The sequence below is a fragment of the Callionymus lyra genome, chromosome 3 (genome assembly GCF_982586985.1).
Source record: "Callionymus lyra chromosome 3, fCalLyr1.hap1.1, whole genome shotgun sequence".
Classification (NCBI taxonomy): Eukaryota; Metazoa; Chordata; class Actinopteri; order Syngnathiformes; family Callionymidae; genus Callionymus; species Callionymus lyra.
Window position 1 is genome coordinate 35,883,929 of NC_141820.1, and position 13,575 is coordinate 35,897,503.

The 13,575-nt window shown below is 40.4% G+C and overlaps 1 protein-coding gene across 3 annotated transcripts in view; it reads right to left on the reverse strand.

The window, feature by feature from the left end:
- The window catches only part of celf3a (cugbp, Elav-like family member 3a), a 33,282-nt gene that overhangs the window by 10,976 nt on the left and 8,731 nt on the right, over positions 1–13,575 (reverse strand). For all 3 annotated transcript variants that reach the window (XM_087787738.1, XM_087787736.1, XM_087787739.1), the window contains 2 exons: positions 12,323–12,405; positions 44–92 (listed from right to left, as the gene is read on the reverse strand). In XM_087787738.1, coding sequence (XP_087643864.1) covers positions 44–92; positions 12,323–12,405 — 132 coding nt within the window. The remainder of the gene's footprint in view (positions 1–43; positions 93–12,322; positions 12,406–13,575) is intronic.

Genomic DNA, 13,575 nt, shown 5'->3' on the forward strand with positions numbered 1-13,575 from the left:
CAAAGCTGGAGTTCCGCAGGTGTCGTGGAAGGGTGACTCTTACCCCCTCTGCTCTCACTGTCTGCTGGCTTCACCTGGATGGGACGATTCATCTGTGAAGAGAAACATTTTCAGTGAGTCACTGAAAGTGACAGCTTCTTTCTTCAATTTATCAACAACATAAACTGAAGCACAAATATTCAATCACAAGTGTGGTCCGGCCTTCCCAGTTATTTCTTTTTCTGCTAACAAGAGGTTTTAAAACAGCTTTTAAACTAGGAATGACGCTCTATTATGAATGTCTGGAAAATTAAGATGGGAGCAGATTTGATAAAAGCAGAAGCAAGAGCTATATATTATTATTATATTATTATAAATTTATTTTTTTGTTCAGCCTCTGACTTGGGTATTAAATGGAGTTGTAGTTTAAAGCTTACATGATCAAGCTGGAAATCCCTGAACTATCAGCTCCAATATTTACTATAATATTGAATTATCTTCCTATGAACATCAAAAAATCATTCTTTAACAGTTTGCTTTTAGGATCATTAATATTGTTAAATTAAATTGAATGTATTTTGTTTTCTTTTCTTTTTATTCATTATTTCTTTAATTATTATTATGTAATTTGATGTTGCCACCGCAAAAACATATTTTCATTTCAAAGAGCCACTGCCTCTCCAAGGTGACGAAGACAATAGGATGACGAAGCTTAACCTGAGGTAGAATATCTGTCTGTCCTTCAGCAGCCTTGTGGACGTGTGTGGTATTTATATGGAAGCAAAGCTACACAGACACGCTTTACAAGAGGAAATTCTCTGTCTCTCGCACCGCTGACAGCACTCCTGACTCATAGGGGCGTGAACGCTGCCATGCATGTCGTTACGTTATCCTGTCTTCCATCCGTCAATCTGCAAGTCTCTCAGAATCAAATCTAATCCTGAAGTCTATCTTTCCATCACCCCCCACCATGCACACAGCAAACCAGGAAAAGCACACACCCCGAAGGGATTGGGGAAGTGATAAGATTAAGAACACTCGCCGGCTAATCTGGATTACATTAGAATAGCCAGAGATTGTGATGGAGAGCAGAGCGACGGGGGTATTCAGGGTTAGAGAGGAGGGAAAGGAAAACAGGAACCAAAAAGAGAAGAGGGGAAAAGAAGGAGGCATTAACATTCACCTTTTCATTATTCATCAAAAGAAAAGCTGCTGAAATTCCATTTTTTTTTCTCCTCCGTAATTGTCGGAGCCCATTATTTAACAAAAGCTCTACCAGGCATCAGCGCCTTTTCTTTGGAGATCTGACACTGCGAGGGTGGAGGGGTGCAATAAAGACGGGAAGAGTGTGATCGGGAGGGATTGAGGGAAGGAACATATGGGGCAGAGGATGGAGGTGGGGGAGGAGCTTGTGCTGCGAGCTGGAGTGACTCTGTTAACTGTGACTTAATGACGGTCTTAATTATGGAGCTGGTGACATTTCAGCCAGTCACTGATCCTGTGTCACTGATTAATCTGCCGCCGTCGGTCACCAGGAGACACTATTGATTGGGGGGTGGGGGGGACCACGGTCCAGCTCAGCCGCGACCCGCATGTTCAAACACTTCACAGGCATTCGAACCAGCAGCACCTGCTGAAAAGAACCCCCTGTTGTCGAGGAGCCATTGATTGCTGCAATTAAGTGCGAGGGAAAAGTGAAAGAAAGAGGCCTTAGAGCAGTCATGCAAACATGGCATCTGCTGGTGCTTCTCTTTTGGGAATTGACGGAGCAGGTGTATGTCTTAACTATTAGTCTACACAACAGATTACATGCTGTCACGCACCAACTTGTTCGAGCCTCCAAATAAGTGTTGGGGGTTTTTGTTTTTCCAGTGTCAGACAACAGAACATACACATACTGTACAAGTGAGGGTTCTGGGAAGATACGTGGGTGAAATTTGAAGATAAACAAAGCACAGATTGAGATAATCAAACAGACATTATCCTGAGAAAAGGGGTGACACCGATCAGGGGTCATCATTTTTATTGTATTTAGGATTGATTCCCCGCCACAATTAAAGATCACTGATAAAATAAACATAAAAAAACAGTGAAAAAGGTTGTTCCTTAGGAAACTTTAACTCTATACCAAACATTAAGGTAAAGGTTTCATTTAAATTTCAGTGAAAGGAACTAGCTATACTCGTTAATAATGAACCACTCTTTCAAAAAGCAAAATCAATGATAAACTATTAGCATGGCGTCTCTGTGTCAATCAACCACTCTCTCTGTTTATAATTATAATCATCATCAATCAATCATTACAAAAAATAAGCATTATAACAATATATCTACATACTATTACTCACATATTACATATTAATCCATCACAGTTGGACTCACAGGAAGAGGCAATATGCTGTCAACTATGTTCTCAGTTAACAAGGATAAAATATATAAGATAACCGAACTATAACCAAGTTTAGAGAAATGTAAAGATGACTTACATATCATATAGGCAACAACACTTGTGTGTATTCCTCTCTTCGCAATGAAGCAAGAAACCACACAAGAAACCAGTTCCACAGAGATTACATATTTAAAAAGGCCACTGTAATACATTAAAAAAGGCTTAAACATGTGCCCTACTTTCCCTCAAACATGGATGCCAGCATTTGTTGTTGACCTTCATGACTAATACAGTCAACTGGGCCAAGTTGCTGTGACTAGTTTGACCCTGTAACAAATGGCTTTTAGGGGGATTTTTTAAAGTTGCACCACAGCCAGAGCGCACATGGCAGTATAGTGTCACATGACAAGCCCGGAGGACGACTGTAGATGTTCGACAGCCCATAATTGGATGCAGAAAGACAAACAGGAGAGGCCGTGGCCGCTGTGATAAGGAGGAGCGTGGCAGATGGTGCAGGAGATTGGAGTTCGACTACACAAGAGGGAAAACAGAGCAAGATGGAGGCCATCAAGGCTGCACCACTTCAGATCGGCAGGGCAACAAGCCTGAGCCACGCTGACGATTGCCATCGCCATGACAACCTTGGAGATCAGAAGCCCAAGTCAGGTAAACAAGGTTGTGCTGCTCAACAAGACCAGGGCTGAGGCACAGTGAGGGCCGAGATGAGAAAAGACGAAATATAAATGAAGAAGCAAAAAGAAGCTGCTGCTGACATTTGACGATCTGGTGTTGAGAGGAGAGCTGGAAAGAGGAGGGAGGAAGACGGAGATGCACAAGTGTCAGAAGAGGAGAAAGACAGAGGCACACATTGTGGATGAGTGTTGAGCAAACAGAAGCTGACGATGAGGCCTGTTGAATGCTGGCGCTGCCTTGAGAGCAGATGCAGGAGCGGACAGAAAACATCTCCTCTAAGCCTCCACCACTAAAAAACACTTTACAGTAATTTGCTCTCTCCCTCCTCCTCCTGTTGCTCTCCCCTCCCATCCACTGTCGCTCTAAGGCTTGTTGACAAAAACACAGAAGACACACAAGACAAACCTGCCTGATCAACAGCCTATTAAACAAGACGTTCGGTCGACCCCCCTCTTGTCCCCGGACACGCTGGTATTGAATCATCGTCAGCACGGCCTCTCATGTGCCGCAGCAACCAGACTTAATCTTTTTTTTTTTTGCTCTGTGAAAGGGATTTGGTGAGGATTATGACATATTAAATCCATAGATTATCCAATCAAATCACAGCTCGACCCCTTCGCAATCATGTACGACCCTCCTCAGGCGGCCGGGAGTCAATATTTTCATTTTAGGTGCCATCTCTAATATGTTCCTGCAGAGACTGATGATTATTTGTTTGAGCGGACGACGAGGGGTGATGTCGACGTGGACCTGGCTGTTATTAACATCTATTTGTTGTCTTCTCTGGATCAGTAGCTTCTCTGAATAGAAAATATATCAGCGTGGAGCATCTCTGCTGCTCTTTGAAGAACATTTACAGCAGGAGAGGAGGGCGGGGAGGAAAGGGGGGCACAAAGACAATTTTACGTCTTTTCCTCCCCTCTGCTCCATCACACAGCGCTGGTCATTGCATAGTTTTGGTCGCCTAGCAACCTGGCATCCCGTGTCCTAGCTGTCTCTAGGCAACCAGACCTGCGACCGTAATCAACCTGCCACTTTCCTCCTCCCCTCCCTACTCTGCTCTCCCTCGCTTTCACATCTCCTCCTCGCAAATACACTTATATCGCTACGTACTTGTGAAAGCATCGGGGGATTGAAGACGCACAGGTGGAAATTGGTGCGTACAAGGGAGAGAAGGGGGGAGAGAAGACAGGCGGATGTCTTCGAAACTCCTCAGGATGCAAATCAATCTCTCAGCACTGGCTGCACAAAGCTCGTACAGTTCGATCATTTTTAATCGATCATCAAGTCTTGAGCGTCAAAGCAGGTTTCCAGTGTCACCTTGCCAACTCAAATAGATTCAATACAGAAGTCCACACTTAGAAAAACGTGATAAATCACAAGTATGGTTCAGAATATCCAGGAAAGACATCCACCTTGAGCACCCAACGCAAGAGTTTATTTCCACTAACCGCATTTCTATGAAAGGACTTTGTGGCATTTGGGCAGCAAAACAATGTTAGCAGGGGGTGATAATGCTTTGGCTGGTCAGAGTTAGTTCTTCCAAATGCACGAGTAAAGATACAAAAACAAGTGTAATGTTCACAGAATGCCTGGACTGAAATTCTCTTGTTCATGCGAGTGATGCAGGAGTCACATCAGTCTGGTGAAGTCTGTTGAGGCGGTTTGAGAATCTAGTCATGCCTCATGAACACTTTCTACAGAAGCCCTTAACATGTAAGGAAAACAAGATGCAGTAAAATATAACAACACGTCTAAAAATGATTCACAAAATTGAAAGTAGTTTAAAATAGTTCACCATCAAAAATAAAAAAAATAATTCATGAAAAAATGTTAATTAAATGAAAACATCTAAATAAACTGAATAATCTTGACTCTATACGTTAACGTTAAGCAAATCTTGTTTTCTGTTATTATAATTCTGGGTTGAAATAAAAATGAAAACCGCCGCACAGCCACCATCATAGAACATGTACAGCTCCGCGACCCACTTCAGGGGCCCAACCCACCAGTTGAAAACGACTGCTCTAGGGCAAATATAAATTGTATGGAGACCAAGTACATTGCTGCAGCAGTGGAGAGGCCACCTCAACTGAGTAGAAGCCATAAACTAACTCAGAGTTGTTAGAAGTGGTGAGAAATAGCGGACACAGTCATTACAGTGTGACGGAATAACTACTGCCTTCATTTCATTCGAACATCAGAATGAAAATTAATGCATTTATTATGAATAAAATAATATATTACTTGACTGAAAGGGGGCCAACACATGCTCTAGGGTTTTGAAGTAACAACGTACCACAATATCATTGTTTCTAATCGAGAACAGAGCTCAAAGGATAATATAATAAAGGAATAAAGAGTTTATGAACATGATGTGGAACACAAGAATAGTAAAAAATGTTGGTCCTACACTGAGCTAAAACCAGATTATTACCAATACGTCTTCAAAGGTTCTTCACACTGACTGATGAAGAGGAACATAGTAGAAAAGGAAACTTCTAGCACTCTTATTACAGGAGTACAAACATGATACTGGAATAAATAATATCACTTATGAGCAGGTTGTAAACACAACAACTGGAAGAATATCAAGAGTCATGACTTCAAAGATAGGTAAAATGTTAGTAAAGTAAGTAAAGGTTATTTGTCAACCGCCTTTCTAGACCAGGGTCACAAAGCGCTTGAACAATCAAAAGCAATACACAGTTAAATATGTGAGCTCGACATGAACACACAACACAAGAGGGCAACAACAATAATAAATACATATCACCTGAGAGTAGAAATAACTTGTTCGGAGCAGAAAGTAAAAGCGAGAGTAAAGAGCAGAAACTATAAGAATTGTTTCTCACTCCGTCAAGTGAACTGAAATTGTCAGCTGATGACAACAAAGTAAACACTAACATTGCCCCCGGCAGGATGTATGTGTCAATAAGTCACTTCGGGTGATTAGATTACATTTTAGCTGGTCATAATTCATGTAGTCCAAATAAACTAATCCAGATGTGAAAGTGAGAATGAAAAAAGTCACACGGCTGCAGTCAATTGTTTTATGTCTTCCTGCTGTTAAATATTCATGGCCAGCATTGTTTTACTCGACTCAGTTGAGCAGTGGGGTGAGAAGTGAATCATGGACAGATTTCTGTGTGTGTGTGTTTGGTGGTCATATTTTCCATGCATTTCTACTCCCTTTACATCCACCAGTGTCCACACATGCATGCTCATTAGACGATCAGCCCTGAGTTCAAAGAGACTAATGAGTTTAGAAACAACCCCTTTTCCCTTTTGTGTATTTTCTCCTGAACACACAACCCCGAAAACACACTCTTCCACCAAGACAGATGCCTGTATTTAAGCTGATAAACACACTGCCTGGATGCACATCCTGCCCCCCACCCTCACTGCCACTAACTGTTCATTATGTCAAACTTCCCTCCCTTCCCCCATCCTCCTTTATCGTCTCCCCCCCTTTTCGTTTATCCAATTTCTCCCTAATTCACACCCAGGAACAACCTCTGCAAATCCAATCTGTGTCCATCGTCATCTCATGATAGCTTGGATTTGATGTGAATCATTTTCATCTATTGTTGTCACCATCAATGTGCAAACATGCAAAGTCGTTGAAATGAACATATTTACTTGCACGTGCAGATATTCTCAACAATTCTTCAGTTTTATTAAGGTGGAAAATGTGCATTTCTATTTTGTTTTATTAAGCTTTTTTGAAAAAAACAAGTAAATAATCAAGATAAGATTCAAATAATTAAAAAAGAATAACTATTTTCGAGCTATTTACAAAGTTAAAAAATAAATATGACAGTTGAGAAAAGAATGGTAAGTAGAACAATGATAACGTTGCTTCTGCAGCACATTTACTGTAAGTGCTTAAAAAAAATTCAATTAAAATGTTAGTTAAACAATTATGTAATACTATATACAAGATTAAATGAATATGTATGGTAGACAAATACTGTTTTAAAGGCAATAAAAGCTGTGATAGATGAAAAAAGGGCTTGAATCTATAAAATCCATTTGACATTTATAGTTTTATGATAATCAAAAGAAACATTTTCACCAAACCCTACTATGGAAAGGTCAATGAGAATGGTGAATCCATGTTGTGATGCTCTGTGAGGTGGTAACAGATGTTTACCAGTTTTGAAATTGTATTTTAAAAGCCCAAAACAAACGAGGAAGAATCATTCTATGTTGTCTTCTCAGTAGAGACTAGCTGTCTTTTGATGATTCTTTTTAAATTGACAATATTTGTGAAAATACAAAACCAACATCTAATTAGAACACCACAGTTTTCACAAAAAGAGAAACACAATTCTGAGGAAATACGATTAGACATGTTTAAAGAGGTACTCAAAACGAATATATGTGGACTCAGTTGTGTTTAACTGCTGCTTAAGTGTCTGACCCAGATTTCCAACACGTAAAATGCATTATTCAATTCAACAACTAGAAGCTGAGACCTCCACCAATGACTTGAACACACGTTTATCAACATATACAGCAAACAATCAAATAAATAAAACTCATTTTATAATTGAAGCATTTTGTTGGTTAATGGTAAAAGAAAACCATTTCCAGCAACAGGATCAAAGCACTAGGATCCCACCAGAAGATCACAAGTGACTGATAATAACAGGCATCTAGAATCCATGAAATAATCATTTGTTTTAGTGTCTTGTTCGTTTAAGTTTATCCTAGTTCTAAATGGAGCAAAGTATGTGGGATTCAAACACCCAGCCTTTCATCAGTGTCAGTCCATAGCATCGTTCATCATCATCATCTGTGCCATCTCCAAAACATCTCCAAAACATGTCTGCAGTGTGTCAAACTTGTTGTTGTTGTTGCCTAAACAGTTTGTCGTCACATTCTGAAGTTTTGCTTCTGATCCCCAAAAATGATAGATGATCAGGATATGGATAGTTTTTATGTCATTATAAGAATGTTAATACTAAACTATTTTTAAACATGAAAAAAAAACTATTTTTTGTCAGCAAGTTTAAAACCAAAAACTATAGTTAATATATCATAATCTATCCATTTTCTACAGTTTATCAGTGTGTCAGTGGTCCATCGATTCCAGCTGCTCAGGGACATACGAACAGGAACCCAGCCTGTCAAAGAGCTGCCAAAGACAAACAAGTATTCACACACACTCAATTTGTTATAATATATTAACAGTACTAGAGTTATCAAACAACCTCTGGTTGCCGTGAACTACCTGCGAGGCCACCGTAATGCCTTAATAAAAACGTGAAATACGTAACAAACCACTAATGAACATTAGAAAACGATACTAATTAAAATCTAAGCGTACCTCTGTGTCTTTGTCACACATCATGGTAGCAATTAAGTTTGTTTTGAAACATTAACTCAAAAATAAACATGATGTACAAACTCAAATAGAACAGAGAGTTTATGGCTGCTGTGTTCCTCCAGCCCAACATTTGTGGCCACATCCAGCTTTCCGGCATAAATCCGGTGCTAAATTTAGCTTGTGCATTTATTCCAGACTATTGATAAAACCCCTGTCTGCTCGTTCTGAATCCTTATGGCTCACTAAATGTCAGGCTGAGTCAGACGCTTCATTTAAGCACCAGCTGCTTTCTTTTGTTTTTAAAACAGTTATTTTTCTCCCCATGTGCCAACAATAAACTAAACAACTTCCACCCATACCTGTGCATGTGGGTGTGTGTTTGTGTGTGGGTGAGTTATGTCCACAGGGACAGAAGCGGACATACAACGTTAACCCGGTTCAGATGTCACAGTGAACACCTGTCAACAGATCTAATTTGTTTGTCCCATAGTAAACACAACACAATGAATTGGTCTGGAAAAGCGGTATACAAATAAAAATGACTAACTTACTTACTATTATAAAACTGACTAAATCAATAAAACAGGAAAAGGAAAAGTGAGAAATGTGCCAAAAACAATCAAATGTGCATGGATTGATGGTGGTTGATGAATAAATAAATAAATCCACATGGTTGGATCGTGAGATTTAATGATCAATGGATCAAAGGACGGATGGATGGATGGATGGATAGATCAATTGATGAAAGGATGGATCAAAAGATAGATGAATGGATTGATCAAAAGATGGATCAAACAAAGGACGGATGGATCGAAAGATGGAAGGATGATGGATGGAAGGATGGAGGGATCCAAAGATGATGGACTTAAGGATGGTTGGATGAATACATCAAAAGATGGATTGAAAGAAGGATGGATCAAACAATGGGTGGATGGATGGATGGATAGATCGAAGGAAGCATGGATGGATCGAAGAATGGATGGATTATAGGTTCGAAGGATGGATGGATAGATTGAAAGATGGGTAGGTCAAAGATGGATGGGAGGATCAAAAAATGGATGGATCAATGAATAGGTAGTCACCAAATAGAGGACAAGAAATAAGCAGTGATTTATCTAATGTCTAATGTGATGTAGCGCGTTTGGTTTCTTATCAGGACCTGGAACACGGTGGATCAGTCGCTCCTCAACCCCTTCTACCCAGAACTCCTGTTGCTTTGACCACTCTGACAAAACAGGAAATGTCAAGAGTCTTCCTCAAGTCTATTATTCCCTCCACCGCTCTCACCTGAAATTAAAGAGCAGACCAGGTGTCACCTGCTCTCCGTCTCTCACCAGTGTTAGCGGCGCAGCAGTGACGCATGGAACCTTTTAGGAGGATAGAATACGTCAGGCCTGGGTGTTGATGACACCCCTTCCTTCTCTGCACTCACCCTCTTCAACCTGCAGCTCGCATAATTGCTTTATTTCTTTTGTAGCAACTCATTCACGACATGCCAGAGTTCATTATTCTTGGTCGGCACAGGTGCAATTAGACGACAATCACACCACAGCTGGGCGCGGGCCGGGCGCCCGCCATAGTCTGCGGGGGCGTGCACCGAGCTAATAAGATGCTTTTTCCCGGCGCTCGGCGAGGAGGAGGAGGAGGGCGCCCAGGACGGGCTGCTTCTATAGTGTGGAGATAAGGGAACAGAGGGGGGAGAAGGCTTTAGCTGTGGGGGGGCACGGCCTGCTGATCCCCTCCACGAGGTCAGGAAGGTCTCGCTACTGTCACGCTAACAATAGGATTTACTTGGTGAACACTCTAATTCCAGTCTGCTGCTCCAACCTGTCATCCAAACCCCACCTTTGTTTACCGATGTAAATCAAGCTAGGATTGAATCAGCGTGTTGGTCAACAGAGTGATTCAACAGATTTGAATGGTTTTAGTCATCCCGGGCGGATTACCAGCTCTCCAGACAGAGCTCCGGAGAGGTTCAGGTGGAACCTGGAGTTCTATTTCTGGACGTTGAACACACACTTTTGAGTGCTCGTGCGATGATGTTGAATTCGAAGAGCATCTCAACTTCTACTTTCTGCCTCAGCTTCACATGGGAACCGGTTTAAGGGGTATTCATAAAAGAGGTGCATGAGAACTGGGAAGAGGAGCCGTGACTTGAACCTTGAGCTGAGAGAGAATGAGATAAAAACCATCATCACTTCCTCAGCTGTAGAGCTGCAGCGAGCCACTATTTTTAAACTCATGTAATCAACGTTGTTCTTCTTTTTTCACATCACATGGACTCTAATTAACACACCAGACACTTGCCTTAGGAGCGACAGAATTTATATTTCATGTCTCATAATCTACATTTTCAGGATATTAGCATGTCCTATACTTTTGTTTTTACTGCTAAAAAACCCCAATAAGACTTAACACAACTTAAAATTAAGCTATTTTCTCTGTGTTGCCAAAAACACCTTGAATTTCAGTCTTTACCATCAACCAAAGTGAATCATTTTTACTCACCCATTCTTGCTAACAGCGCTAACATTTTTTCTTCAACCAAAACACTTATTTAGGTCAAATATCTAGTGAAATATAAACACAGAACTGGCCATGACAAATGAAAATCCTACCAAAAATATGTTTTTTTCTTTAAAAGTAATTTGTTTACTTGACAAACTCTTGCCGAACAGCGCTAATGTGCGTCTTACTTACAGTCACAATTTAAGGAATTCATAAAAAATATATGATGATAGGACGAGGGCCACTTTAGATTTAGATAAATGGCCCACAGGCCAGACGTGCGTTGAAGGAGGAATTCTGACATTGGTATTGAAGACTTTTAAATGTAACGTCCATATGGTGTTGTATAATCATTTGAGGTATTACAAAACTGGTGTTGTAATCGGAGTTTGTCCGCTTGATGCACAGAAACATTTGATATCTACTAAAACAAAACCTCTTGTAAAATTAACAAACATGACAAAAGGTAGTGATTAGAAGCTACATCGACGTTGACTGTTGTAACAAACATAAACCCCCACACTGAGGAGGTAAAGGAGCAAAAGTTGGGGCTGTGGATCAAAATAACCAGGAGAGAGCAGGAAGTGGCTTCACGCTGGGGGAACACATCTCATAATTCCTCGCCTTGTCACCTCTTGTCTTCTACTGTGCGCACGCTGCCGCTGTCGTCTCATATTTAGCTGCGGAAATGTCATTTGGCAGAACACCTGCTGTCAGGCGATGCTAATAAAGCCAGGTTTAACTTTGATTAGGATTCAGAGGCGGCGGCGGCAGATCACACAGAAGAAGACAAAGTCACTCCAGCATGGTTTTAATCACGACGATGAATCACGGTCTCGCTGGACGGATACGTCTGGAAGCATCACGTATGCGGGGAGAGGGGCAGCCTCTGACCTTTTTTTAAACATACTGGCTCAAGGGGGAGCCGGTCCGGCTTGTCACACTCGCTTAATGTCCGTGACAATTGTGGGTCTGCTTGGAACACGGATATTTGTGCAGAGCAGGCATGGACAATCTGTGGCTGGGTAAACCATAAACATTAATACGTTTAATTTTTCTGGTCTTTATTCCGACTGTGTTTTCAAATGTATTTACATTTTTTAAATTAAATACTATTCAAATTAATATTTCCAACAGTGACAATTTGTTAAATCTTTCAACTTATCATTTTGCTAATTTTTTATTTATCGTTGTTTTATGAATGATTTGTTTTGTTTTAATAATGTTCTTTTGTGACATTTTCACTTCCTTAATGTATAAAGTAAAAAAAAACATATATAATCAATTATAAATTATTACAATATGCTCTTTTTTAACTGTTTTTTAAGCTCACACAAATAAAAAATGAGTTAGGAACCAGAGTATCGACAATGGGGATCATAAACATAGCAGCGATAGAGGATAAGAAACAAACTCACCCCAGGTAGAGTCTTCTGCTCATGCAATGCATTCTGGGCTTTTAGAGCGGACTCACGTGCACAGTAGGTGAGGAAAGCACATCCTGAAGAGGAGAGAAAACACTTATTTACTTACATTTAGCCACCAAATCTGCAGTTTCAGCCAAAGTCACAAATTCTAAAAGTAGTCATAATGTTATGGCAGATAAAGAGAGGACATTCTAGAAGGAGGATAAATGAAGTGACACAAATGCTACCATAAGATACACAAATAAGTGATGATAAGCCGCCATTAAAACTCTTTAATCTAGTCGTGTACTCAGTAAAACACACAACATCCAGCGTTGGCTCCGCCACAAGTTCATGGTAATTGGCCATTTGCCCTCCACGCCTGCAGGCAGAAACATGCTGCCGTTTATAGCGCTGTCATAAATCTGCCATTTCCTGCTCCAGCAACATTTGTGGGTCAGTTTGAGCAGAGACAGAGATGTTTTCATGAAATCTGAGGGATTCAAAAAGAGAGTTTTGGTCTGGAGATACACAGCGATGCATTCACTGACCTTTAGGCTCAGTTGGCGAGTATGTAAATGTATCAGAGCGGACGAGGAAGGTGTGAGAGCAGCACCTGGAGCTCCACGTGTCCCTAGAGACGGATGTTTGCGTGAGTCTATCTGGAGCCTTTGTGCTTTTGTGTCGGGGTCGAATACAAACAACAGATGTGATAATTGGGGAGAGCGTCGCTGAAGAGATGCTGGGAGTCTAACCCAACACTGATGGAAGCCAATTAGGCTGTGACAGAAGAGTAATTACACTCACATGATTCCATCTCACCTCAGATGTATTCTCCTTTGTGTCGCTCTGATTTGAAATATAGTAGATGTTGTTTGTTATCCTTAGAACATAACGTATACATCTGGTTAATCAAATTAAAACATTTATCAGTTATCCTTTGAGCACGTTGTTCATTTCATCTCATCTTTCAAAATTATTTTTGGATATTTTTCATAATATTTTAACTTGCTTTTATTCTAATTCTATTTCAGGTTTTACTCATATGTGTATTTTCCTCTCATATGTTGTTACAAATACTTAATCTATTCTAAAGTTCTACCTCTTTGCCTTTAATCTGACAATATTAAAATGTTTGTCTTGTATTTAAACATTTTCCATGAAAATAAAACATTCTTAACACTGTTTTTCCGAGCATTCATCAACAAAATAAAAGCCTGGCTCAAAGCTACACTTAACTAGGTCACATGAGATGTCGTTTTCGC